General features: G+C 52.9%; 1 protein-coding gene across 3 annotated transcripts in view; it reads left to right on the top strand.

The window, feature by feature from the left end:
- Positions 1 to 16701, top strand: part of ZFAT (zinc finger and AT-hook domain containing) — a 51009-nt gene extending 34308 nt beyond the window's left edge. The window contains exons 12-17 of one of the 3 annotated variants that reach the window (XM_029062890.2): positions 6413 to 6551; positions 8427 to 8545; positions 9936 to 10062; positions 12136 to 12266; positions 13560 to 13643; positions 15651 to 16701. In XM_029062890.2, the coding sequence (XP_028918723.1) occupies positions 6413 to 6551; positions 8427 to 8545; positions 9936 to 10062; positions 12136 to 12266; positions 13560 to 13643; positions 15651 to 15890 (840 nt within the window). In that variant the 3' untranslated portion in view covers positions 15891 to 16701. Of the gene's footprint in view, positions 1 to 6412; positions 6552 to 8426; positions 8546 to 9935; positions 10063 to 12135; positions 12267 to 13553; positions 13644 to 15650 lie in introns of all 3 variants that reach the window. The other 2 variants (XM_029062889.2, XM_029062891.2) reach the window with 2 other exon arrangements.
- Positions 16702 to 27089: the final 10388 nt, after the last annotated feature.

Genomic DNA, 27089 nt, shown 5'->3' with positions numbered 1-27089 from the left:
CTCCGCTCACCTGGGCCAGGGCGTAGCCTCCGCTCCTGGAGACCGATGGAACTGTTGGGAAAGGGGAAGATGCTTGGGAGAGTCTATGTGTGTGTCTGTGCCCGGGCAAGGCTTGTCACGAGGCATCGTGACAGGTAGCGACGTTAACATTGACTGTTGTCAGCTGTTGCTGTCAACCTTGGAGATGGACAGGCTCTCCCCTCCCCAACACCCCCACCACCCCGCAGCCCCATTGCCGGGATGCCTTCCCTCCCCCTTAGCCAGGATATCCTGTTTGACCTTTATTTCCCCTCCGTCCCCCGACCCTTCCCCAACTGTCTGGGCTTAGCCCGAGACTTCGGTCACTTGAACGAGCGAATCCCGGGGGTTTCAGAGTAATTAAGCGAAAGGACCTGCTTTCCTTCAGCCGTACCGAGACTAGAAAGGGCTTTTCCAGATTTATTTTTCATCTCCCAATCTCCGTTCCTGACCTCACCCTTCCGGCCAGCCACCGGGGTCCCCGGGTGACTCTGATACGGTTTGCTTTCGGCACGGTGCTTCGGGCCCCGTCCCGCACCGGTGGGAGTCTGGGCCCGGCTCTTCCTAGAAACCGAGCGAAATGAAGTAAAAATCACCCATTAAATATTTGATCAAAATACTTCTAACGCGGCCACGGAGGGGGTGTAAGACCGCAAATTGAGTTGAGCGAAATTTAAGCGGTTGAAAAAAATCGTGGCCATCAAAATGCCTGATGGTCCATGGGCTGGGGTAAATTATGCACGGAGAATGTAATTAACTTTTCTAAATAACATCGTGTGGGCGTTCCTCTCGTTACGTGATCTTCCTGAAGTATGTCAGAAAACGCACAAGACGGTTTTGTGAAATATCACAGATAAAGGAAGGATGAGCTTAACAGTTTCTTTCTCTCTGTATAATGCAGATTAATTTACCAACTGCCTCGGTGTTTGGCCTGCTTCTAATTTCCTGTTCCGTAAGAAGCAAATTATCCTAATTAATTGGGGCCGAATCTAGTTTAGGTAATTGAAAGTTTGATAAACTGGATACCTGAGCATCTCTCCCATTACGGTTTGGTTACCTAACTTTTGAAAGGGAATTTTTGATGATGATGACGACGATGCCAGAGTCTCCCGCCAAGGACGGTGGAGAAGCCTGGGACGTCACCATGTCTTCAGGGCAAAAGAGCCAGGTGGAGAAGTTGATTCTAGTAATAATGTTGGTATTTGTTAAGCGCTTACTATGTGCAGAGCACTGTTCTAAGCGCCGGGGGAGATACAGGGTAGTCGGGTTGTCCCACGTGAGGCTCACAGGTAATCCCCATTTACAGATGAGGTAACTGAGGCCCAGAGAAGTGAAGTGACTCGCCCACAGTCACACGGCTGACAAGTGGCAGAGCCGGGAGTCGAACCCATGACCTCTGACTCTGAAGCCCAGACTCTTTCCACTGAGCCACGCTGCTTCCCGTAGCATTGCGTGGCTTGCTCAGCGCCGCCGTCTCTCTCTCCGTCTCTCTCTCTGCCTGTTTATTTCCACTGGGACCCATAACACCGTGGGCAGGTGTGCAGCCCATGGCCAAGGACCCTATGAACAGAGGTCACCCGCAGCCAAAGCGACTGCAGCAGAGGCCCAGCGCTGTGCCGTAGTTTTTTTGTTTTTTTTTTTAATGGGATTTGTTAAGTGCTTACTGTGCGCCAGACACTGTTCAAAGCGCCTGGGTGAATACAAGCTAATCGAGTTGGACACAGTCCGTGTCTTAATCCCCATTTTACAGATGCGGTAGCTGAACTGAGACCCAGAGGAGTTAAGTGATTTGCCCAAGGTCGCACAGCAGATACGTGGCACAGCTGGGGTTAGGACCCAGGTCCGGTCCGTGCTCTATCCACTAATAATAATGTTGGTATTTGTTAAGCGCTTACTGTGTGCCGAGCACTGTTCTAAGCGCTGGGGTAGACACGGGGGAATCGGGTTGTCCCACGTGGGGCTCACTGTCTTAATCCCCATTTTACAGATGAGGTCACTGAGGCCCAGAGAAGTGAAGTGACTTGCCCACAGTCACACAGCCGACAAGTGGCGGAGCCGGGATCCGAACCCATGACCTCTGACTCCAAAGCCCGTGCTCTTTCCACTGAGCCGTGCTGCTTCTCGTCGTGCCAGGTGCCGAGGCGAGGCCTTCTCTGCCCAGGCTCGCCTCGCCACCCACCTAAAGTGATTCTCCAGACAGTCTCCCCACTGATCGAGCCTGTGAGCTCCACGTGGGGCAGGGACTCTGTCCAGTCTGATGATCTTGTAATAGCAGTAATAATAATGTTAGTACTTGTTGAGCGCTTACTATGTGCAGAGCACTGTTCTCAGCGCCGGGGGAGATACGGGGTAATCAGTTCGTCCCACGTGAGGATCACAGTTAATCCCCATTTTCCAGATGAGGGAACTGAGGCCCAGAGAAGTGAAGTGACTCGCCCACGGTCACACGGCTGACAAGTGGCAGAGCCGGGAGTCGAACCAATGACCTCTGGCTCCGAAGCCCGGGCTCTTTCCACTGAGCCACGCTGCTTCCCCTTGTATCTACCCCAGCGCTTAGCACAGTGCCTGGCACACGGTAAACGCTTATCAAATACCACAGTTCTTATTATTATGGCAGGTCCTGGGAAGACACGCCCCTGCTTCTCTCTTTTAGCGGGGACCAGGGATCGGTTGACTGTCGTACTCTCCCAAGTGCTTAGTACAGTACTCCGCCAACAGTAAGCGCTCAATAAATAGGATTGAATGAATAAATGAGTGGGAGCTGGCTTCCAGGCCCCCCGCTAAACAGCCTCTGAGCTTTCCCTGATGAAAGCCGTTCGGTGGATTCCAGTTGTCCTTTGTCATTTCCTTGATAAGCATCCCGTTAAAAAGAATCCCCGAACCTTCGGCGTTTCCGGTTTGCACCCCCCCCTCCAAGGGACGGATGAGTCTCCTCCTCCGCGGCCCCATTTGACGATATTATCTCCATCCGTGGACGCTTCCCCGAGTGGTGAAAGCGACCTCTGGGGCCGCTGAAATGCCCTGCTTGATGCTGACGGGGAGCGGCGGGGAGCCCGCGCCGAACCGATCCGTGCATTCGCCGGTCAGCGGTGCAGGAGAACTCAGCCTCGCTCGTTTCACCTACGTTTGCCACCTTCCCCGCCCCTCAAATGTAGCGGCAGAGTTAATGCGATATTGAGAGATGATAGAGATGGTAATTGCGGTATTTGGTAAGGGTTTACCAAGTGCCAGGCTCTCACCACAAACAAACGTGCAAAGGGAGAAGCTAAAGAGAGCACCCACAGACCGAATGCCAGTGGTTTCTGCGCCAAAATGACATTTGTTTATCGCCGCGTATGGCAGCTGAGTGAAAAGTCAGAAACAAGAAATCCTTGGGTATAGGGCAAAACAAATCTATCTTTTTCGGGGGGCGGGGTCGTTTGATGATCATCTGCGACAGTGCTGACTGTGGTAATATGATGAGGAATAGAGTGACCTGATACAAAAAACCCAGGCCTGGGAGTCAGAGCACCCGGGTTTTCTCCCGGCTCTGCTATTTGTCTGCTGTGTGACCTTGGGCAAGTCATTTCCCTTCTCCGTGCCTCAGTTTCTCCATCTTTAAAATGGGGATTCGATGCCTGTTCTCCCTCCCACTTAGTCTGGGAACCCCCATGTGGGACAGGGGCTGGGTCCAGCCTGACGATCTCGTATCTACCCCAGCACTTAGGACGGCGCTTGGCACGTAGGAAGCACGCACCGAGGGCTACGATTAGCATCGTCGGTGATATTTGTTAAGCACTTACCATGCGCTAAGCCCTCTGCGTAGCCTGGCCCCAGCTGCCCGGAAGAACCAGAGCCAACTCTGGTACAGTCGTGGCCGATTCACGGTCCACAGGCCTGTCTAAACTCTTCTTGAACCCATTTTTGCGTTTCTGCCTGCCCAACCTCCTGTGGTAAACCATCCCCCCCACCAGAGCTTACCACCTTGTGGGCTGAACGGTTCACTTACCCTCACTGCCCAGAAATATTTCCTCCAACCCAAATCCTTCAGGCTTCAGTGAAAGCCTGTTTCCTCTTGTTCTAAGCTCAGAGGAGAGCAGTAATCGGTAGCCAGTGTATTCTAATTCTTAATAATAATCATGTTGGTATTTATTAAGCGCTTACTATGTGCAGAGCACTGTTCTAAGCGCTGGGATAGACAGGGTTATCAGGTTGTCCCGCATGAGGCTCACCGTCTTAATCCCCATTTTACAGATGAGGGAACTGAGGCCCAGAGAAGTGAAGTGACTCGCCCACAGTCACACAGCTGACAAGTGGCAGATCTGGGATTCGAACCCTTGACCTCTGACTCCCAAGCCCGGGGTCTTTCCACCGAGCCACGCCGCTTCTTTAATTCTTCTCTAATTCTTGAGGCTTTTAGTTGATGTGAAGCACTGTGCTAAGCGTTGGACATTCAGATCGGACACAGTCCCTACCCGGCCTCACCACCTGAATGGGAGAGCAGATCTCTTCTCCCCATTTCACAGAGGAGGAAACCGTGACCCAGGATCGGCTGTTTAGCGATCCGCCCAGGGTCCTGCGGTTGGCTAGTGCTCTCCTTTCCTCTGAGGCCGAATGAGATTAATCTCGGTCTCTTTTCCTTTTTCAATGGTATCCGTTTAGCGTTTACTATGTGCCGGGCACTCTACTAAGCGCTGGGGTAGATAGAAAGTAATCAGGTTGGACTCAGTCCCTGTCCCACGTGGGGCCCCCAGTCTTAATCCCCATTTTACGTGTGAGGTAACGGAGGCAGAGAGAAGCTAAGTGACTAAGTGACTGTGTGCCCGGTGTCACACAGCAGTTAGGTGGCCGAGCTGGGATTAGAACCCAGGTCCTCCGATTCCCAGAATGTGCTCTTTCCACGAGGCCACGCTGCTTCTCTTGTATCTTCTCCGGTTGGCACCTAGTAAGTGCTCGGGAGCTACCGCAGTCACGACTACGGTCACGCGCCCCCCTTCCTGGGGCCGGGGAGGGACGAAGACAACCAGGCCCCCAGGCCCCCACCCCCCCGCCCCAAGACGCCATCCCAGCTTGGCTCGGCAGCCTGAGCCGTGACTCCCGCGACGGGGGAGACGTTCCGGCAGTAACTCCCGCTTCCCACCCTCCGACCGGGGCCGAGCCATTAAGGCGCACCATTAGGGTGATTGCTGCCCAGTGGAACGCACTGGAAATGCTGAACTCACACCTTTCTCATTGTCCTAATGAACTGTCGCTCTCTATCCTGGTGGACTCAGCTGGAAGCACACACACGTACCACCGAGAGATTTGTGTTCTCGCAACACCCGCGCCTGATTCGCCCCTTCCCAAGCTTCAGTTTTTCTACCCCTTGGCTATCCGCATCCTGCACTCTGCACCCTCCTTCCGTCCCGCACTCTGGCCCTCCTCCTGGACCACCCCATTTCCCCTTTCCTCCCTCTTTGGGCCACCCCCTGGTCTTGGCTACCTTTGCGGCTTCTCCCCCCGGCCCCGGCCCCCATTCCATTAGACCGTGAGCCCGTTACTGGGCAGGGATGGTCTCTATCTGTTGCCGAATCGTACGTTCCACGCGCCTACTGGACAGTGCACATAGTAAGCGCTCAATAAATACTATTGAAGGAATGGATTCCTCTACTTCCCCCTGCCCCTCCGACACACAGACACATCGTGGAAATTGTGAAAAGTTCCACCAAGGAAGAGATGGTGGGAAAAATGATTTGGGGACATTCCAGGGGGTGGAAGAGGAGGAGGAAGATGGTGAGGGAAAGGAGGAGGGAGACATGCCATGTGGGTGGCAAGATGGAGCAGTGGATTTGGGTTTTTTTATGGTGTTTCTTAAGCGCTTACCATGTGTCAGTCACTGTACTAAGCACAGGGTAGATATAAGCTAATTCATCTGGACATGGTCCCCGTCCAACCTGGGGCTCACAGTCTTAATCTCTGCATTTTGCAGATGAGATTTACAGAATGATAATAGTGATAGTTATGGTATTTGTTAAGCGCTTATTATGGGCGAAGCACTGTTCTAAGCGCTGGGATAGATACAAGGTCATCAAGTGGTCCCACAGGGGGCTCACGGTCTTCATCCCCATTTTGCGGATGAGGTGACAGAGAGAAGTGAAATGGCTTGTCTGCGGTCACACAGCAGACAAGTGGCAGCGCCGGGATTCGAACCCATGACCTCCGACTCCCAGGCAGACATCAATCTAAAGAAATTAAGGCTATTTTCTTAAGTGCCGTGGGGCCTAAGGAGGGGTGACTGGCAGGTGCTTCAAGGGCGCGGATCCAAATGCATGGGGAATTTTACACTGACTGGGAGAAGAGCGATGCCTGAGCCAGCCTGTGAATTTTTCCGTATTTTCTCCGTCCCCCCCCCCCCCCCCCCCCCGGTCTCCCTCAGCCCTTCCGGTGCGCCCACTGCCATTATTCCTGCAACATCTCCGGCTCGCTGAAGCGCCATTACAACCGGAAGCATCCCAACGAGGAGTACGTGAACGTGGGCTCGGGCGAGCTTGCCGCGGAAGCCCTGATCCAGCAAGGTGAGTTTCCCTTCCGGCCTGAGCTCCGAGACCTCGGCCCGGGCTTCGAGACCTTGAGAGACCCCACCGGTCAACCGGTCGGTGGTATTTATTGAGCGCTCACTGTGGGCAGAGCACTGTACTAAGCGCTTAGGCCGGGACGGGGGGAACCAGCGTGGCTCCGCGGAAAGAGCCCGGGCTTGGGAGCCCGAGGTCATGGGTTCGAATCCTGGCTCTGCCACTCGTCAGCTGTGTGACCGTGGGCGAGTCACTTCTCTGTGCCTCAGTTACCTCATCTGTAAAATGGGGATTAACTGTGAGCCTCAGGTGGGACAACCTGATGACCCTGTATCGCCCCCAGTGCTTAGAACAGTGCTCTGCACATAGTAAGCGCTTAACGGATGCCAGCATTATTAACCAGCAGGATGAGGGCTGGAGGTAAGGTGGATGACACTAGCTTCGGTGCCTGCCGGACGAACTTCGCTGGGAAAACACCGTTCCCTGGTTCTTTCGGTTGTTTTAAAATTCTTATGATTGTACTGGTTAAGCGTTTACTATACGTCAGGATTGGAGAGTCACAACCTAATCGGGTTGGACACCGCCCGTATCCCCACGTGGGGTTCACCGTCTTAATCCCCATTATACAGACGAGGGAACTGAGGCACGGAGGAGTAAAGTGACTTGCCCGAGGTCACCCAGCAGACACGTGACGGGGCCAGGTTTGGGACCCCGGTCCTCGGACTTCCAGGTCCGTGTCCTTTCCACTAGGCCACACTGTCCTTGACCCTTAGCACTCACTCGAACGGCCAGACGGCTGTAGATCAGAGAAGGAGAGGGGAACGGGGGAGGGAACGACACCGTGGCTCAACCCCGCTTGAAAGGATGATGTAGAGTTTCATTTTCAGTAGCAGTTTACTCGGAACTCTTCACGTCAGGGTCCGGGTAGCTTACACCGTCTCCCACCGACCTTTCCCGTACGTCGATCAGCATTCCATCAACTGGGTAGAAATGCGTCTTCCTCAGCCCTGAGGCCGATTAAGCCTATGCATTACCACAGAGATTGCAGAGTTTCATTTGTTGTCCCCTTAATTAAAGTCACAATTTCAAAGGTGGCGCCGGTAATTAACGCGAGCTATTGTTCAATTCATTTTAATTTCAACATGGTATAGACAAGCCTTTCCCTTTAAATTAGTTTTTATGAGCCAGTGCCGCAGAGTGAATCTTTAATTTCATTTTTATGGCTGATAATATCTTCGACCTGTCCGGAGTCACGGAAAGTGTGCTGCTTGGCGTTGCTATATATCATTCTGTGAGCTGTATAGAAACGCAAGGTGGTGAGTCTCAAATGTAATGACCAAGATAACGGTGAAGGGAAATGTGTTTCGAGGAGTAATTAACGGCCAGCGGGATGGCCTAGTGGAAAGAGCACAGGCCTGTGAGTCAGAGGCCCTGGGTTCTAATCCCAACTCCATCAACTGCCTGCTGCGTGACGTCGGAGAAGTCTCTTAACTCCTCCGTGCCTCAGTTGCCTCATTTGTAAACTGGGGATTCATTCAGTACCGGTTCTCTCTTTACTTAGACTGTGAATCCCAGGTGGCACAGGGACTGTGTCCAACCCGATTAGCTTGTATCTACCCCAGTGCTCGGTACAGTGACTGGCACACAGTAGAGCACTTAACGTGTGCACCGTTAAAGAAACAAAAACAAAACCAGAACCCCAGGCTCATATAAGACCCCGCCCAAATCCGGGCTCCGGTCGGTACCTGATGGTCTGGCATTTCGTGGCGAGTCACGCCGTCAGATCGGCCTGAGAGTCCTAGCCTTTTTCCGGGAATGGAGTCATCCCAAATGCGGGAGGGAAGCCCGGTTTAATTTCACCTCTCACCCGTTTTCCAGGAGGCATCAAGTGTCCAATTTGCAGTTTTGTCTACGGTACCAAGTGGGAATTCAACAGGCACCTGAAGAACAAGCACAGTCTGAAGCTGGTGGAGAATGACGGTGGCACTAAGTGGGAGGTAAACTTTGGGACCCGGGACGTGGCCGTCATGCAGAGCACTGCAGTAAGCGCTTGGGAGAATGCAGCGCAACGGAGTGGGTCGACGCGCTCACTGCCCACAACGAGCTAGAGGCGGGGATTTAATGATGCGGTTGAAGGAGTTCTCCTCCGGTTCCTGGTGACCATCCGTGACATAGCCGCCGTCCAGTTATTCCCCACCCTTCTCCAGATTAGACAATCCCCAACTCCTTTACCTTGTTCCTGCGCATCCTGAAGTTCACCACTCTGTTGCTCTCTAATTTCTGTGGAGTCCTCAGTTGATGAGTCCTAAACTGAGGTCTTTGGTTTAAGAAAGAGAAGCAGGATGGCCTAGTGGATGGAGCTCGGGCCTGGGAGTCAGAAGGACCTGGGTTCTGATCCCGGCTCTGCCGCTCGATGATGATGATGATGATGGTATTTGTTAAGTGCTTACTATGTGTCAAGCATGTTCTAAGCGCTGGGGGGATACAAGGTCATCGGGTTGTCCCCCGGGGGGCTCACAGTCTTCATCCCCATTTTACAGATGAGGGAACTGAGGCACAGAGCAGTGAAATGACTTGCCCAAAGTCACACAGCTGATAAATGGCGGAGCCGGGATTAGAACCCACGACCTCTGACTCCCGAGCCTGGGCTCTTTCCACTGAGCCGCGTTGCTTCTCAAGCCACTCGTCTGCTGTGTGACCTTGGGCAAGTCGCTTCACTTCTCTGGGCCTCAGTTACCTCGTCGGTAAAATGGGGATTGAGACCGTCAACTCCTTGTGGGTCATGGACTGTGTCCAAACGGATTAGCTTGTATCTACCCCAGCGTTTAGTATAGTGCCTGGGACATGTAAGCCCCTAAAAAAAATACCACAAAAAAGAAAAAAGCCTCATTATACCCAGTATGGGCAGACTTCAGCTCCCACCACTTACACGCTAGGGCAAAGTGAAAGGCTGCTTGTGTCACGAGAGCCTTTTCGGTAACAGTGAGTGGCCGTCGACTTCTGCTTGGGTACGCTCTGACCCCCAACTCTTTCTGCTGCCGCATTTGCCTCCAGTTCCAGACTCCCTGCCTTTCGATCGGTCTCCGTCCCTTCACGGAGAGGTCAGAATGCCCTCGTTTGCTCTTCGGCCCGGGCAGAGCGTATCTCTCAGCGGCTACGGCTCACGTCTTATCTCGGACGCCTGTAGCCGGGGCCATCGGAGACCCGGAGTCGCTTGCTCTCCGGGGGATCGGGGCCGGGATTGGGGTTGCCGTCCCGCCACGTCGACGTGTCTCTGTAGGCCTCTTGGGGGTCAGGAGGTGACTGCGTGCAGGGGTTTTGTCTGGGGGACCCCGGACGCCGGGAGCGTCGCCAAGCTTCCCCCTGCCGCTGACGGTTTGTGTCTAGCTCACCACAGAGATCTCTGAAGAAGCAGCCACCCAGTTCCTGCACATCGCGGAGGCTGAAGAAGATGCCCAGGGAACCCAGGAGGCGGTCGAAGCCCTGCAAGACCTGCGGTACACAGCTGAGAACGGTGAGAGGATGGGAAGGGGAGTCGCTCAGCTGTTAGGGAGACCAGCCCCCCCCCCCCGACGGAAGCCCACCCGCCGTGAGTCCTGGCTTAATTAGGAGCCGGCTCGCCGCTGCTCCTCGGAGCGGGGGGAGGGCCCCTGGGGGGGTCTCCTCCTCATCCTGGCCACGGGGCCTGCTGCCACCGTCACTGAAGAACAATGGGGGGGGCTTTGGGTTGTTTTTTATTGTACGGTATTTGTTAAGCACTTACTATGAGCCCGATGCCGTTCTGTGATGAGGTAGGTACGAGTGAATTGGTTTGGACGTAGTCCTCGTCCCACCTGGGGCTCACGGTCTAAGTAGGAGGGAGAACTGAGGCACAGAGAAGTGACGTGACTTTCCCAGGGTCACGCAACGAGCGTTTGGCAGAGCTGAGATGAAAAACCCAAGTCTTCTCATTCCCAGGCCCGGGGTCTTTCGTTCATCCAGTCGTATTTATTGAGCGCTTACTGTGCAGAGCACTGTACTAAGCGCTTGAAATGTACAATTCGGCAACAGATAGAGACAATCAACGGCGGGCTCTCGGGACGCGCCGATTTCCAAAGCCGTGGCAAGCGCCTCGGCTTCCTCAGCTGCAAAATGGGGATTCGATAAAGGTTCTCGCTACTCGGAGCGAGAGCCCCATGTGGGACAGAGACTGTGTCTGAGCTGGTATCTACCACAGTGCTTAAAACAGTTCTTGACACAGAGGAAGTGCTGAGTCAATACCATTCAAACCTCCCCCCCCCCCCCCAAAAAAAGCAGAAAGCTGCTGTTTTGGACTTTTCAGCACTAACTGACAATTCGTGGGTGGTCGGTGAGCTGAAGTGAGTGAGTCTTGAGTCCATTTCCCCCCAGCTACAGACCACCACCCTCTCATCCCCAGGGAGAGGGCACCAAGGGCGCGAACCAAGGTGACAATAAGAAGGGATAGACGTATGAATTAGAAGGGAGGGAGCAGCCTGGCCTAGTGGATAGAGCACGGGCCCGGGAGTCAGAAGGACCTGGGTTCTAAGCCCAGCACTGCCCTTTGTCTGCCGGGAGACCTTGAGCAAGTCACTTCACTTCTCTGTGCCTCCCTTACCTCATCTGTAAAATGGGGATTAAGACTGGGAGCCCCATGTGGGACAGGGACCGTGTCCAACCTCACTAAAATCTACCCCAGTGCATAGTACAATGCCTGGCACATGGTATGTGCTTAACAAATACCATTAAAAAAGAAAGGCCAGATTGAGGACAGAGTGGAGTCTACGATGACATCAACCCTGAACCCAACAAAAGTGCCAAACAACCCTGTCCGGGGGCAGGAAACTGAGATTCCGGCTTATTTTCTTTTCCCCATTTGAATTAAACTGGTCAAGAAGTCCAAGTCTGGGAGCGAAACTGGCGGACCCAGAGCAGAGTTACGTGACCTTTTCTTCCCCAAACTCACGCGGGCGTTTCTCACTTGAGCCCTTGCCGGTTCCTCCCAGAGCACATTTATAGCGCATCCCCTGAGGAGTGGAAAAAAGGCTCAAGATGAGCTCAGATCAATCCATTGTATTTATTGTTATGGGTGGAGTACCGTAGTAAGTGCTTGAGAGACTAATAATAATAATGACGGTGTCTGATAAGGGCTTGCTGTGTGCCAGGCACTGTACTAAGTAAGCCCTGGGTGAATACAAGCAAACTGAATTGGACACGGTCCCCGTCCCAAAATTCGATGGTTCTGTGCAAGCTTTTTTTCAGTGGTATTTGTTAAGTGTTTACTATGTGTCAGACATCGTTCTCATCACCTGGGTAGGTACCTGCTAATTAGGTCAGGCACAGTAACCGTGAGCCCAAGTAGGAGGGAGAAGCTCTGCTTTTTTTCCACTCAGTTGGTTTCCCCTCTGACAGTTTCTGTTGGGAACCCCGACTTGCACCTGTCGGGGAAGTTTTTTGCACCGGGAAAATCTATGTAGGATCTGGAGGCATTCCGGGGAGCCCCGGGGAGGGGCCCGTTTCCCGACCGGGAAGCTCGAGCGCTTTGCTTCTCTGGCCCTGAGAGTCTCCCGCTCCCCGTCTGTCTCCCCAGGGGAGAGGTTGGACCCCACGGCCGTCAACATCCTCCAGCAGATCCTCGAGCTGGGCAACGAGAGCCACGACGCCACCGCCGTCGCCTCCGTCGTTGCCATGGCGCCAGGAACGGTCACCGTGGTGAAGCAGGTAGGGGTCCTTTCCGCAGCCACGTCTGGTGCCCCCATTTCCTTCATTTCCTGGACCGGGGAGTGTTGTAGCGTCGCATCCTTAAGAGAAAGCAGCATGATGTGATGGATTGAGCATGGGCCTGGGAGTCCGAAGGTCATGGGTTCTAATCCCAGCCCCACGGCTTATCTGCTGCGTGACCTCGGTTGAGCAAGTCACTTCACTTCTCTGTGCCTCCGTTGCCTCATCTGTAAAATGGGGATGGAGAAGGTGAAGGCCACATGGGACTGGGACCGTGCCAGACCCACTTACTCGTATCCATTCCAGTGCTTAGAACAGTGCCTGGAACATAGTAAGCGCTCGACAGATTCCACAATTATTGGTTTTTTTACTATCATCAAGTCTGGTCACGGGGAGAGTACCTATTGATCCATCATTTATTGAGTGACTACTCTGTCTTGTCCTAAGCGCTCGTCAGAATAAGTTACGGTAGAATTGAGAGACACAATCCCAGTCCTAAGGGAGGTTAGAGTCTAAAGGGGAAGACAGTCACAAAGATGAATTACAGACAGGAGGAGCAATAGAAACTAGAGGAGCGGACACAAGTGCCTGGCCCCGGGTTAGATTCTGGATCGAGATGTGCTTGAAACCGCCGGCTATATGTGAGCAGCTGCTTTTTTTGACCCCAGGGCACTCCCTTCACTTGCCTTTCGAAAGGGCAGAAGTCTTTCCTTCTGACCTTCTCACGAGATTGCAGAAGAAAAACAAGTAAGAAGCAGTGAGCTTAGTGGCTAGAGCATGGGCCGAGGACCGCAGAGCACCCTGTTAAGGAGGGTACAGTAGAACAGACGCATTCCCTGCCCACAGCGAGCTTACAGGTTAGAGGACGAGTTTACAATCTAGAGGATATTTATTGAGCGCCTACTGTGTGCAGAGCACTGTACTAATTGGGAGAGTACAATATGACATCCAAATTCCTTGTCCCAAACGAGCTAATAGTCTAGAGGATGAGCTTACGGAGGATATTTGTTGAGCACTTACTGTGTGCAGAGACTGTACTAAGCACTTGGGAGAACACAACAGACACATTCCCTACCTACAGGGAGTTTACAGTCTAGAGGACAAGTCTACAGGCTAGAGGGAATTTATTGAACACTTATTATGTGAGGAGCACTGTACTAAGCGGTTTGGAGAGGAGAGGTCGACGGATTTGGTAGGCACGTTCCCGTCTCGCAGCGAGCTTACAGTGGAATGAAGAGTTCACTGTGGTGTGGAGAGTTGAGATTAAGGCGCCTTGTTTTCTTCGAGACCCAGGCTGAAAACGACCTTTATGCCGAGCGACCGGGTCTCCCTGTCACACCCGAGGCGAGCCGAGGAGTCTGGGACACGTCATACCGTGTATGAACCGTTTCTGAATAAAGTAACGCGAACGCTGGAAAAAAGACGTCTTATCTCCTCTGCAGGTTCCGTTTTCCACAGGTCCAGGAATTAAGCCCCCAGTTCAGTCATTTAATCAGATGGAGTAGCTCTATCAAGATTAGCTTCCCGTGTAAACAAGCCCTGGCTTTCTCGTTGTGGATTTTCTTCATCTCTTGTTTTGCCCCGACAAGAACCATATAACCGAAGGAGCAGTGACTAATGAAAATGACTCATCCCAAAGCCTTTTTACTTTCCTGGCTTCCGATAGTGAAGTTCAGTGAGATATAGGGAATTGTCCTAAGGTGGATGGGTGTTTTGAGAGAGATAAGGCAGGGAGGGAGCCCAAGAAGAAACCGATTGACTTGCGGAAAGGTCTGTGACCGTTGTCCCATGGTACCCGCTCCATTTTCCGGGCAAATCCTGCATTCATATCAATCGATTAGTTGTGTTTATCGAGTACTTATTGTGTGCAGATCACTTTACTGAGGGCTTGGGGAGAACAATAGGACAGAGTTGGCAGACATGTTCCCTGCCCACAAAGAGTTTAGAGTCTCTCTGGAGAGACGGACATTAAAGTGGAGAAGCAGTCAGAGGACTTGGGTTCAAATCCAGGCTCTGCCACTCATCTGCCGCGTGACCTTGGACAAGTCATTAAACTCTGGACCTCAGTTGACTCATCTGTAAAATGGAGGTTAAAACTGTGAGCTCCAGTGGGACATGGACTGTGTCTAAGCTGGTTAGCTATCTACCCCAGCGCTTAGCTGGCACCGTGGTTTTCGAGAGTCATCCTCCAGTTCGGACATGCCGTGTGGGTGGCTAGATGATACTGGTTTTTTTTTTGGGTGGTGGTGGTTATTGTTATTTAGTGGTATTTGTTAAGGGCTTACTATGAGCCAGGCACTGTTCTCAGTGCTGGGGTATATGCAAGCTAATCAGGTTGGACACTGTTCGTGTCCCACCTGGGGCTCGCAGTCTTAATCCCCATTTTACAGATGAGGGAACTGAGGAGCTGAAAAGTTAAGTGACTTGCCCAGAGTCACACAGCAGACAGGTGGCGGAGCCGGGATTAGAACCCAGGTCCTCCTGACTCCCAGGCCCGGGGTCTATCCACTAGGCCACTTTGTTGTCGGATAGGGGCCTGGAGTTGAGCTTGTTGTTTTTCTTTAGCCGTGCCCAAGTGACAAGGGGTGAATCAGGGTGATTCAGCCCCAACTCGGACTGTCAGAAGAGATTTGGAGCTTTGTAGCCCCTGAAACCTGACCAGACCCTTGTACTCAACGATGGTTCTTATCGAGCCGCCGCCGCTTTGGGCACAGCACTATACTAAGCACTTGGGAGAGTACAGTATACTAGACACATTCCTTGCCCTTGAGGGGTTTACAGTCCATTGTGGACACAACAGTTCATTAAGATCTCGTATTGGTGTATCTATTGTATTTATTGTGGTGCGGAGTACTCACCTAAGTGCTTGGGAGAGTACAATATAATGGAGTTGGTAGACGCATTCCTTGCCCACAACAAGCTTACAGTCCAGAGGGGGAGGACAATGGAGTTGGTTTACATAATTCCCACCCCCAAGGAACAGTCTACTGTGTGGAAAGCACTGTACTAGGCGCTTGGGAGAGTAAAATCGAGTCGGTAGACACGATCCCTGCCCTCCTTAAGCTCATCGTCGTCTACCGTGGGCAGCGCGCTTTACCCGGTGCTTGGAAGAGTGCACTGGAGTTAATGGTATTTATCGAGCACTTATTACGGGCGGAGCGCTGTACCGTAAACTAGATCTCTAGACTGAAAGCTCACTGTAGGCAGGAAACGTGTTTGCTATTCTGTAGTCTCCAAAGTGCACAGTGCACACAGAAAGTGCTCAGTAAATACGACCGACCCACAGGCTTAGTGGCCGTGATCCCCGCAGCCCCGACGTCTGGCCCAGGGCACGCCCTCGGCCTCCCACCCTTCGCTAATGGCGTCCCATCCCCGTCCGCGCAGGTGACGGAAGAGGAGCAGGCGTCCGGCCACACGGTGATGATCCAGGAGACCCTGCAGCAGGCGTCGGTGGGGCTGGCCGAGCAACACCACCTGCTCGTGTCCGCGGACGAGGTGGAGGGGATCGAGACGGTGACGGTCTACACCCAGGGCGGGGAGCCCTCCGAGTTCATCGTGTACGTGCAGGAGGCCCTGCAGCCGGCTGACCAGCCAGCCGCGGATCAGGCCACGCCGGACCCGTAGTGGCCCCGGTCTGCCGGCCCACCCCTGGTTAGTCTCGGTCCACGCAGTACGCCCCTCTCCCTCCCCGTCCCGCCACCCGCCGGCCACCACCTCCCCGTGGGAGCGGCCGCCGGGTCGGCCGGGGTCACTGATCCGCGAGGTGGGGGGGAACCGGACCTCCCCAGTTGGCTCCTGGAGGGAGACTGCCCTCCGCCGCTCGAGGGCTCGGGGCTGTCCAGGGGAATCCCTCCGCCTCGTCGCAGCGGCCCCGGCCGGCGAGGGCAAGCGGCGTTCAGCGTTCGGCTCTGCGGGAGCACACCCCGGTCTCCAGGGTGGGGGCCCTGGGACCGGAGCGGTGGCGGAAGCCTCTGGAGATTTTCCCATCACGTAGCGGGGCCCCGTAGCTGCCAGCGGAGGACTCACGTGACCTCCCGCTCTGCCGCAGGGAGCTCTTTGACCCCTCTCCCCCTCGGAGGGCCGTCGCGTCTCCTCCGCCCCTCGACCTCCGCGTGCCCCGTCCGCTCCCTGCCCTGGCCGTTCCGACCCGTCTGTTTCCATTCCGCGTCCCCCGAGCCGAAACGCTTGCCCGTGCGGGACGGCGTGGCTCGGGGTCGAAGGACTGCAGGGCTGTCCACTTGCCCACGGCATCGGCCCTCTGTTTCACATCTAGGAACGGAATCCAGACCCCTTACTCTTCGAGTTTTCTGAGCAGGGAGCAATTTTAGCTTTGATCTCCTTCTGCCTGGTGCGCTCTCTGCTGCCCGCGGAGGGACCAGGACACATCTCTCTTCTGCCTTGCCTCTGATCGCGACAATAAATGGACCAAACTAGGCTTTTCTCTTGATTCTTTTTTGAACGAGGTCTCACACCCGGTTCAAGGTGTTCCGGACTGGGCTTCCCATCGTTCCCGGGAAACGAGTGGCTGGCGGAGCGGGATCTTCCCACGGTCCCGAGGGGCCTCCCCACTCCGGCCAACAGCCCCCTTCCTCCTTTGGTGGCCGAGCCCTCAGAGACACCACGGCAACGGGGACGGGAGGGGACGTGGCCGGGGGGTCCGCCGGCCACCCGTGGGGACCGGTCGATAGCCTGAGCGGGCGGAAGTCGGTTGGGGGGGTGGGGCAGGTCTCCCTGCTGCACTGAAACGCTTCCTTGGGCTGCGGGCCCCTGCTCAGGGCAGTCGGGTGGGAGGGAGAGAGGGGGCTGAGGTGGTCCGATTTGTTAATCTGCCTTCCCCCTCCGCCCCCATCCACCCACCCCGGGGACAAGCCGGTGATAAAAGCCAGCCGGGACCACAGATACGTAAGTTTTACGAGGCAATTTGGAGGCTATAAAATTTTCATCACTGATGCTATAGAAAACACACACGCGCGCTCATGGGTGATGATTATACAGAAGCAAATCACGTTTTGCTTCCATCGAGGCTAAATAAATCTGATGGATACTTTGCTCATCAGGTCGGGCGGCCAGGAGCTTATCTCTCCTGCGGATTCCATTAGAGAACGAGTCTCTGGCTTGTCGGGGAGGGGTACTGACCGATTGGATGATAATCCGACTTGTTCATTCCAAGCGCTTAGTACAGTGCTCCGCACATAGTAAGCGCTCAATAAATACTATTGAATGAATGAATGAATAATAATAATAGTACCATTTAAGTGCTTACTGTGTACCAGGCACTGTACGAAGCACTGGGGTGGATACAAGCAGATCGGGTTGGACACAGTCCATGGTCCACGGTCTTAATCCCTAATTTACACGTGAGGTCACGGAGGCACAGAGAACTGAAGCGACTTGCCCAAGGGCACCCAGCAGACAACTGGCAGAGCCAGGATTAGATCCCCTAACCCCTGACCCCCGAGCCCCAGGCCCACGCTTTATCCGCTATGCTATGCTGCTTTAATGTCCTCCCCACCCATTTATTTTTATTTATTATTAGGAGGCATTAGCAGCAGTTTGACCATCTGCTGTGGGACGGTGTTTCTGGGGGCTGGTGACCATGAGCAAGTCACTTACCCTCTCCGGGCCCTTTTCCTCGCTTTTGTTTACTTAGAAACAAAATCTCGAGAACTGTGTGGATTCTGCCATTTCTCCCTCCCCCACCCCCAACCCTGATTTAATTGGCCCTGTGAAGGATGTCACCCTCAGAGGAAACGAACCGACTCATCTGTCCAAAGCTACTCCTAAAATCGATCCCCAAGAATGAAAAAGCAGGGGGGGTGAGTGAGGTGGAAGAAACAGCAATCCATCCCAGGTGCTAGTTTAGAAGTTGACAGCAGTTATTTCGGTGGTGTTAGGAAAGAGGCGTCCCCTTTAAAGGAGAGTTAACTCAGCCCCAACCTCCAGGCTGGAGAAGAAGGGTCGGGAGCGATTTTCAATTTAGACCTGAAGAAAACGGTCTCGGCGTTTTCGGGATTGCGGCTTGGTCACGTGCAGAGCACCAGAATGGCAAATGATTCCATCCCTTGCATCTTTTCCCTGACCGACGAGCGCCCGTGATTACTCGACGACTCATAATTTAGCAGCGGGCTTGGAGAGGGCCTTTTTCATTTTCGTCTGACAGCGTTCATGATTGAAGTCGGGCTCACCGGCCGGTAATTGACAGGGTCTTTATTCATTTTGAAGAAGTTAGCGCGTACAGCGGCGTGATTTCCAATTTGTGGGGACTTGATCGTTAACCTCGGGGAGCGACGTATCTTTCCCTGCCACTGCCGTAACCCGCCTTTAACGTTTTCTAGGTCGAAAACGTGACCGTGAACGTCGCTCCGACTTAGACTCTCTCTAGGCCGTAAGCTCGTTACGGTCAGGGAACGTGTCTGCTAATTTTGTTGTATTCTCCCAAGTGCTTAGTACAGTGCTCTGCACATAGCATACGATAAATACCTTTGATTGATTAGACTGTGACCCCATGTGGGACAGGGACCGTGTCCAACGCGATTTACTTGTCTCTACCCCCGTGCTTAGGAAAGTGCTCGGCACATGGTAAATACTTAACAATACCATCATTATTATTAATTATTGTTGTTTTCCTGGCTCCATTTACCACAGGAAGCCTTGGACCAGCCCTTTCAGGGCGTTTGGAATCTTCGTCTCCTTGCATGACTTTGTTCTGAACCTTTGTCTTTTATCAAATGATTTATCTAACCAACCCATTGTGCTTTGTGACCTGTAGGACAATTTCCCGTGAGTTGGGGAGACATTTAACTCAGGGCTATCGGGCGGCTATAAACGCTAGCTATCAGGGCGGTTGAGACTGAATGATTTTTACAGTCCTCTAAGCTCCTAAACTCTTGGGGTACCGTGGTCAGACCCAAATTAAATTCCTGGCGGGTTTTTTTTGTTTTTAACACCTGTCAGTCGACGGTTTTCTCAGTCAGAGGCCTTAAGCTGACGTCTGAAGCCGTAACCAATTCCCAGTGCCCGAAAAGCAGCCGCTGATGAGTGTAATTTTCAGGCCTCAACAGCTTCTCTATCCTTGACCCCGTCTTCTCGCCCTGACCGTTCTGGATCCGGGGGTCGGGGTGGTGGAAGGGGGTGGGTCCCGGCAGGTAGAGCCCTGGCTCTGAGAAGCAGGCTGGCCGGGTTCTTGTCCCGGCCCTACAAGGGGTGTGCATTTTCTGATGGGAGTCCCTGCCGCATGTCGAGCTAATCTGCCAATCAGAACAGTGCTCTGCACACAGAAAGCTCTCAAAAAATCGGATCGATGGATTGCCGGCCTTTCACATGCGGGCAACGATCTCAGTGTGGTCAGTGACACTGTCGAAAGATGAAGCGACGGGGCCCAGTGGAAAGGGCCCAGGTCCGGGAGTCAGAGGATCCGGGTTCTAATCTTGGCTCTTCCACTTGCCTGCTGGTGACTTTGGGCAAGTCACTTTAACTTCTCAGTGACTCGGTTTCTTTATCTGAAAAATGGGGACGGAATACCTAGTGTCCCACCCTCATAGATTGTGAGGCCCGTGCGGGATAGGGACTTTGTTCGATCTGTGATTGCTTAATACAGTGGCTTGACACACAGTAAGTGCTTAACAAATACCAGAAGTAGTAGTATTCTAATCTCAGGGCCACAGGGGTTATTTCTCTCCCTCTCCCTTTCCCTTTCTGACCTTCCTCCCCTATCTCACCTTATCTCCCTGCTCCTCTTCTTCCTCCCTCTCTCCCTCTCTTCCTCCCTCCTCTCCTTCGATCTTCCTCGATCTTTCTTCCTCCTCCTTCTCCCCCCCCCTTCCCCTTTCCTCCCTCCCTCTCTCCCTCTCCCTTTATTCCTTCTCTAACCCACTCTTCCACCCCTCCACTCTTCCTCCCTCTCCCCCTCTTCCTCTTTCCTCCCCCTGCCCTGTCTTTCCTCTCTCCTTTTTTTCTTCCCTCTGGTTCCCCTGTCTCTCCCCCCCTTTTTCCCTTCTGTCCTTCCTCCTTCCCCCCTCTTTCCCTCCCTCCCTCTCTACCTCACTCTCCTTCCCACCCACCTCCAATGCTACTTAAGGGCAGACAAAGCTTTTTCCGTCTGGCCCATTGTGGACCAATTTAGGATCATTAGACTCTTAAACTGTGCTGTGAGGAAATTGGCTTCCCAAGGCTCTCCCTGAGTAACCAGCCTGGAAAGGGAATTATGGACATAGGGAATAATGATTCTAAGCTTTAAGAGGGAAGGAAATCCCTCGGGACCGAATGATTATCACAGATTATGATCAATCAATCTTTCATATTTATAGAGCATTTATTGTGTATAGAGAGCACTGTATTAAGTGATTGGGAGAGTATAGCGTAACCGAGCTGGTAGACACATTCCCTGCCCACAATAAGTTCATAGTCTAGAGGGGGAGTCAGACACTAATATAAATAAATAAATGATGGATATGGACATGAGTGCTGTGGGATTGAGGGGAGGGATGAATAAAGGGTGCAGTCAGGGTCACGTAGAAGGGAGTTGGAGAAGAGGGAAGGAGGGCTTAATCAGAGAAGGCATCTTGGAGGAGATGTGCCTTCAAGAAGGCTTTGAAGGGGGAGAGAGGGATTATTTAGGAAAGCTGGGTTCTTCAGTTCACGCTCCTCCCATTCCACATAGGAGATGTCAAATCTTTTCAGTTTACAAGCCAGGGTTAATCTACTCATGGGGAACCAGGAAACATTTATTCATAAGGCCTTCTTGTTTGCTGAACATGCTAGATTTTGGGTAATGCCCTTTGCATGTGTGTCAGAGTTGGTTTAATCGTATTTGTTGAGAATGCTTTCTCAGCTCTTTAGAATTTTCCACACTTCAGTCAAGCAGTACCTCTGCCCCTGCCTCTCCTGTGCTCTGTCTTCCAGCCCCCCGCCCTCCGCCACTGCCTCCAAGTCATTATCAGCCGTAAATATCGTGGCTAGAGAAGCAGCGTGGCTCAGTGGAAAGAGCCTGGGCTTGGGAGTCAGAGGTCATGGGTTGGAATCCCGGATCTGCCACTTGTCAGCTCTGTGACTGTAAGCAAGTCACTTCACTTCTCTGGGCCTCAGTTCCCTCATCTGTAAAATGGGGATTAACAACCTGATTACCCTGTATCTACCCCAGTGCTTAGAACAGTGCTCTGCACATAGTAAGCGCTTAACAAACACCAACATTATCATTATTAACTGAAATCCGCCAAGAACCACAAACTCTCCACTTTTGTTTTCCTCACTGCCAGGCAGGAACCAAAGGGACATAATGGAAGTTGGCTTTTTTAGTTTCATTCCCCTTATCCACCTCCTGAGGGGACAGAGGAAATGGCCCCAAAACACCAAGCTAGGAAAAGGGTAAGGCAAAAGTGTTGGATAATCTGCAAGAAGGCTCCCAGCTCCCGAATAGCTGAGGGTTGATTATATTTGTGCCTGCAGGTATTTTTATTTTTCTCAAGGTTTCTGAGGTCTCTCAGGTTTGCTTAAAATAAAGCAAATAATGGAAGCAACTTCCTATCTCATTCGGCGCGGTGCGGGTCCTCGAAGGACCGAGTGAGAGAGTGAGGATGATTCAGTGCAAACCATCCTTGTGGTAGGACTGATCTTTCCCCTCTTTGCCAGTGATGTCTGAGCCGTGTTCCCCCAAATTGCAGGGCTGAGAGAGGTACCCAACTTTTTGTTTGTTTGCTTTATGGTACTTGTTAAGTGCTTACTATGTATCAAACATGGTTCTAAGTAGGTGGAAGTTAATTAGGTCGGACACAGTCCCTGCCCCAAGTGAAGGCTCACAGTCTTAAGCAGGAAGGAGGACAGGTATTGAATCCCCATTTTACAGTTGAGGAAACTGAGGCCCAGAGAAGTTAAGTGGCTTGCTCAACATCACCCAGAAAACCATTGGTAGAGAGAGCAATTAGCAGAGCCGGTATTAGAACCCAGGTCTTCTGACTCCCAGGCCCGTCCGTGCTCTTTCCACGAGGCCTCACTGCTTCTCCATTTCCAATGGACCGTATTTCCGAGGACGCCGGGTCGGAGTGCGCCCGGGTTCCTCTCTTAGCGACGCTCACGTCCATGGGTACAATCTCGCCATCGGCAGCGTCATCGAACCGAAGCGCGGCTTCGTCCTAATGACCTTGCCCTTGCGCGACCCCGAATGGCAGCCCATTTCGGTGTAAATTACACCTTTCAAGGACCTGGCGGCTGCTGCTCTGAAGAGTTATTTCGGTAGGCAGGTTGGACCTTGGGAGAATTTGACTCATCTTGGTTCAGTTTAGGATCAGAATACTTGAAAGCGCTGGACTGGACACTGTCAGGGAGAAGAAATGAGCCCGGGATGGGTGGTCAGCACTTTGTTCGGGTCACCGGGGAGTATCCGGGAGGGGGACCCGATGGGGATGCCCAGTCAGCTGGATGTCGGGGGACAACTGTGGCTGGCACACTGTAGTCCTGATAGGAGCGGCTTTTTTGTGATGATGATGATGGCATTTGCTACTTACTATGGGCCAGGCCCTGTTCTAAGCGCTGGGGTAGATGCAAGCTAATCATGTTGGACACAGTCCCACTGGGGGCTCACAGTCTTCATCCCCATTTTACAGATGAGGTAACTGAGGCCCGGAGAAATTAAGCGACTCGACCAAGGCCACACGGCGGGCAAGTGGCGGCGCCGGGATTAGAACCCAGGTCCTCCTAACTCCCAGGCCCGTGGTCTATCCACTAGGCCGTGCTGCTGTGCAGACAAGAAGCCCAGGGGACCACGGGGCCAAACAGACAGAGAAGCAACGAGATAGGAGGCCGGTGGCGGGGGCGGGAGGGGAGTTTGAGTCTGCCATCCAGGCCATCCCGCTGCCTTCAAGCAGGACTCTGCCAAGGCCCAACTACAGAAACGGAGATCGCACTACCCGTTCTGAGCTGGAGAATCCCGGGGAAATTCTCCCCGCCTCAGCGCTAATCGAAATTCCGCGGGCTGCCGTCCCAGCCCATTTCCTCTCGGGAGCTGGAGAAAGTCGAGTCACGTCTTGTGGCCGGGAGCCCTCGTTCCCTCAAAATGCTACGAGGTCGTTTCGAAGTCTCCCCTCCTGCCGGCTAAGCCGGCTCCTTTCCCGGAACTTTTGTTCCGTGTGTTGGAGTTCTCATGTGGTTGTCATCTCGGTGATTCTCCTCCGCTCTCACTCCAAGTTCTCCCTGTTCCCTCGTCCCACGACTAGACGGAGAGCGCAGATGCTGATGTTGAGTGAAAGAGCTTCAGTTTCTCATTCACGGGGAACTCTGGTGCTTTCAGAAAAATAATAAAATAAAAAAGACATTGGACAGTTAGCTCCTCAAGCACGGGGATTGTTCGACCGGCTCTACCGTATTGTACTCTCTCGGGGGCTTAGGACAGTGCTCCGCACAGAGTGGGTGCTCACGATAAATACTATTGTTTGATTGATTGATTAGCCGTTGAACTCCCAACAGGACACGTGTGGTTGCAGGTTCAGATTTAGGATAACTCCCCAGCCATGTTTTTGTGGATGGGAAATAAGGAAAATCATGAGGGAAATTATTATTATTTGTAATAGGGGCAGCAGCCGCGATAATAGTGGTGAGAGAAATAGCAGTAGTAGAACAGTGCTTGGCATTCATTAGTATTTATTTCAATAGTATTTATCGAGCGCTTACTATGTGCAGAGCACTGTACTAAGCGCTTGGAATGGACAATTCGGCAATAGATAGAGACCCTCCCGTCCCACTGACGGGCTCACAGTCTAAACGGGAGAGGCAGACAGCAAAGCCAAACCGAACAAAACAGAACAAGACAATATCATCAAGATAAATATTCGTTCATTCGTTCAGTAGCATTTATTGAACGCTTACTATGTGCAGAGCACTGGACTAAGCGCTTGGAATGGACAATTGGGCACCAGGTAGAGACCATCCCGACCCAGTGCCGGGCTCACAGTCTAAACGGGGGAGACAGACGGCAAAGCCAAACAGAACAAGACAACATCATCAAAATAAATATTCATTCATTCATTCAATAGTATTTATTAAACGCTTACTATGTGCAGAGCACTGGACTAAGTGCTTGGAATGGACAATTTGGCAACAGATAGAGACCATCCCCGCCCAGTGACGGGCTCCCAGTCTAAACGGGGGAGGCAGACATCAAAGCCAAACAGAACAAAACAGAACAAGACAACATCATCAAGATAAATATTCCTTCATTCATTCAATAGTATTTATTGAGCGCTTACTATGTGCAGAGCACTGGACTAAGCGCTTGGAATGGACAATTGGGCAGCAGATAGAGACCATCTCGTCCCGGTGACGGGTTCACAGTCTAAATGGGGGAGGCAGACGGCAAAGCCGAACAGAACAAGACAACATCATCAAGATAAATATTTGTTCATTCATTCAATAGTATTTATTGAACGCTTACTATGTGCAGAGCACTGGACTAAGCGCTTGGAATGAACAAGTCGGCAACAGATAGAGACCATCCCCGCCCAATGACGGGCTCACAGTCTAAACGGGGAGACAGACAGGGCGTTAGACATGACCCATTGGCCCTCGAGGGGCTCACAACAGGAGGGTGCCTGGCGACAGTGCCGTAAGGAAAGATAATGATGAAACAATAAAAACACCAAAGAGCATCAGAGACAAAGACAAAGGGATGCCCAACAACTTGGGGAGGGGCGGAGCCGTGGCTGATGGCCGCAGTTCCGGTGACCGGCTTAGGTCCAGCAGGCACCTAGGGGAGCCCCGCGCAGGTCGCTGCCTGCGGTTGATTGCCTCCCTGAGAGACTTAGTGCCGCCTGCAAGTCTCCGATATTAAATCACGGCTCTCGTTCCGTTTCAGCGGGGAGGCTTCCCGCCGGGCTGATGTCAGAGAAGCAGCGTGGCTCAGTGGAAAGAGCCCCGGCTTGGGAGTCAGAGGTCATGGGTTCTAATCCCGGCTCCGCCGCTTGTCAGCTGTGTGACTGTAGGCAAGACATTTCACTTCTCTGTGCCTCAGTGACCTCATCTGTAAAAAGGGGATTAAGACTGTGAGCCTCCCGTGGGACAACCTGATTACCCTGTATCTACCCCAGCGCTTAGAACAGTGCTCTGCCCGTAGTAAGCGCTTAACAAATACCAACATTATTATTATTATGTCTTTGGTCATGAAATCAACCCATCTAAACCAAAGTTGGGTTTTCCCTGGGTATGGCCCGGAGCAAAAAATGGCTCTGGTTGCCGTTCGGCCGCTTCTGCTGCTTCCTCTTTCTGCCTCTGCTGGGGTGAGGGGTCGGAGGTGACAATTCTTGTTGCCCTCTCCACCTTCCCCCGCCCCCGGTTAGCGCTCAAATGTGTCCTTGGAAAGAAATCGGTTCCAAAGACAATTCCGTAGACGACTCCTCTTTCCCAGGACCCCACGGCCTAAGACTGGCGCGGAGGGAGGCCCGGCCCGGATGTCACGGCGGCTGGGGCCGCGCGTCCGACCCGCACAAGGGAGACCAGCTGGAGCCGGCTGTCGCCGCTGTGTCAGACCAGGCCAGAGGCCGCCCCAGATGAGGAAGGAAATGAGCAGAGCGCACGGAGAGCACGGATCCCCCAGAACCCACGGAGCACACAGAGTATAAATAAACAGAATACACGGAGCGTACGGAGCATCCAGAACCCACAGGACACACGTTGACTTCTGACCCTCTGCCCACTAAGGAAAGCTCCTTGGAATGTCCGTCCGTCTTCCAGTCTGTCAGTCCCGGAGTCTTGCGCTCTTTCCCGTGGAAGACGGAGTCTTCCCCGGGGCACGAAGATGAGGAGGCTCAGCGCCGTGAGGCCTAGCTTCGGTGATTCTGTAAGATTCGCAAGTGCCGGACACATAGACGATCCTTTCTTTCACTGACTGCCCGCTGAACAGTAAATCCGCACCCACACACGCTCCCATGGCCTTGTCCACACTTCCACAACCCACACACAGCCACACAAATCACTGATTTATCCACCGGTTTGAAGATGACAGTGCCATTGGTAAGATTGAGTCCATGTGTGTAAGTGATTGAGAGAGAATTCCTGGCACCCTGTGCCCATGGAAATACACTTGCCAACCTCTCTGGTCCCTGGCCATTCGGGCAAGTGTTGCTCAGGCACCAGTAGTGCTTAATGCAGTGCTCTGCACACAGTATACACTCAGCACACTCAACACACTGAAGAAGCGTGGCTTAGTGGACAGAGCCCGGGCTTGGGAGTCAGAGGTCGTGAGTTCTAATCCCGACTCCGCCACTTATCAGCTGTGTGACTTTGGGCAAGTCACTTCACTTCTCTATGCCTCAGTGACCTCATCTGTAAAGCGGGGATTAAGTCTGTGAGCCCCACGTGGGACGACCTGATTACCTTGTATCTATCCCAGGGCTTAGAACAGTGTGTCTGGCACATAGTAAGCACTTAGCAAATCCCGTGATTATAATTATTAACAAATTTGATTGATTGGCTGAAGAGCGGAAAGGTGGGTCTCCCAGCCAGCTGGTCCCGGGGCTGAATTGTTCTGGCCGCAGTGGGGATGGTTCACATGGAGCCATCCCCACTCCCTCGCCCCGGTCCTCCCACGCCCTGCTGCGTGCTCTGTGTGATGGCCGGTGGGGAGAATGGGCTCAGCCTGTGGTGAGGGAACAGAGGGTCTCCGAGACACGGACAGCAGTGGACACTTTCCAGACGTCAGCTTCGAACTGGCCGCTCGCTGTGACTTAGTAAGAGCCGAGGGGCTTGGGGGAGGGTGAGCAGTGGAAGATTCTCGTGAAAACCAGGGGGAAAAGCAGTCGGGAAATGAAAAATCAAACCAAGAATGCCAACAAGGCTAAC

The sequence above is a fragment of the Ornithorhynchus anatinus genome, chromosome 4 (assembly GCF_004115215.2).
Source record: "Ornithorhynchus anatinus isolate Pmale09 chromosome 4, mOrnAna1.pri.v4, whole genome shotgun sequence".
In the NCBI taxonomy this organism is placed as follows: Eukaryota; Metazoa; Chordata; class Mammalia; order Monotremata; family Ornithorhynchidae; genus Ornithorhynchus; species Ornithorhynchus anatinus.
The sequence above is the reverse complement of the archived record's forward strand: the minus strand, read 5'-3'. Positions and strand labels throughout refer to the sequence as shown.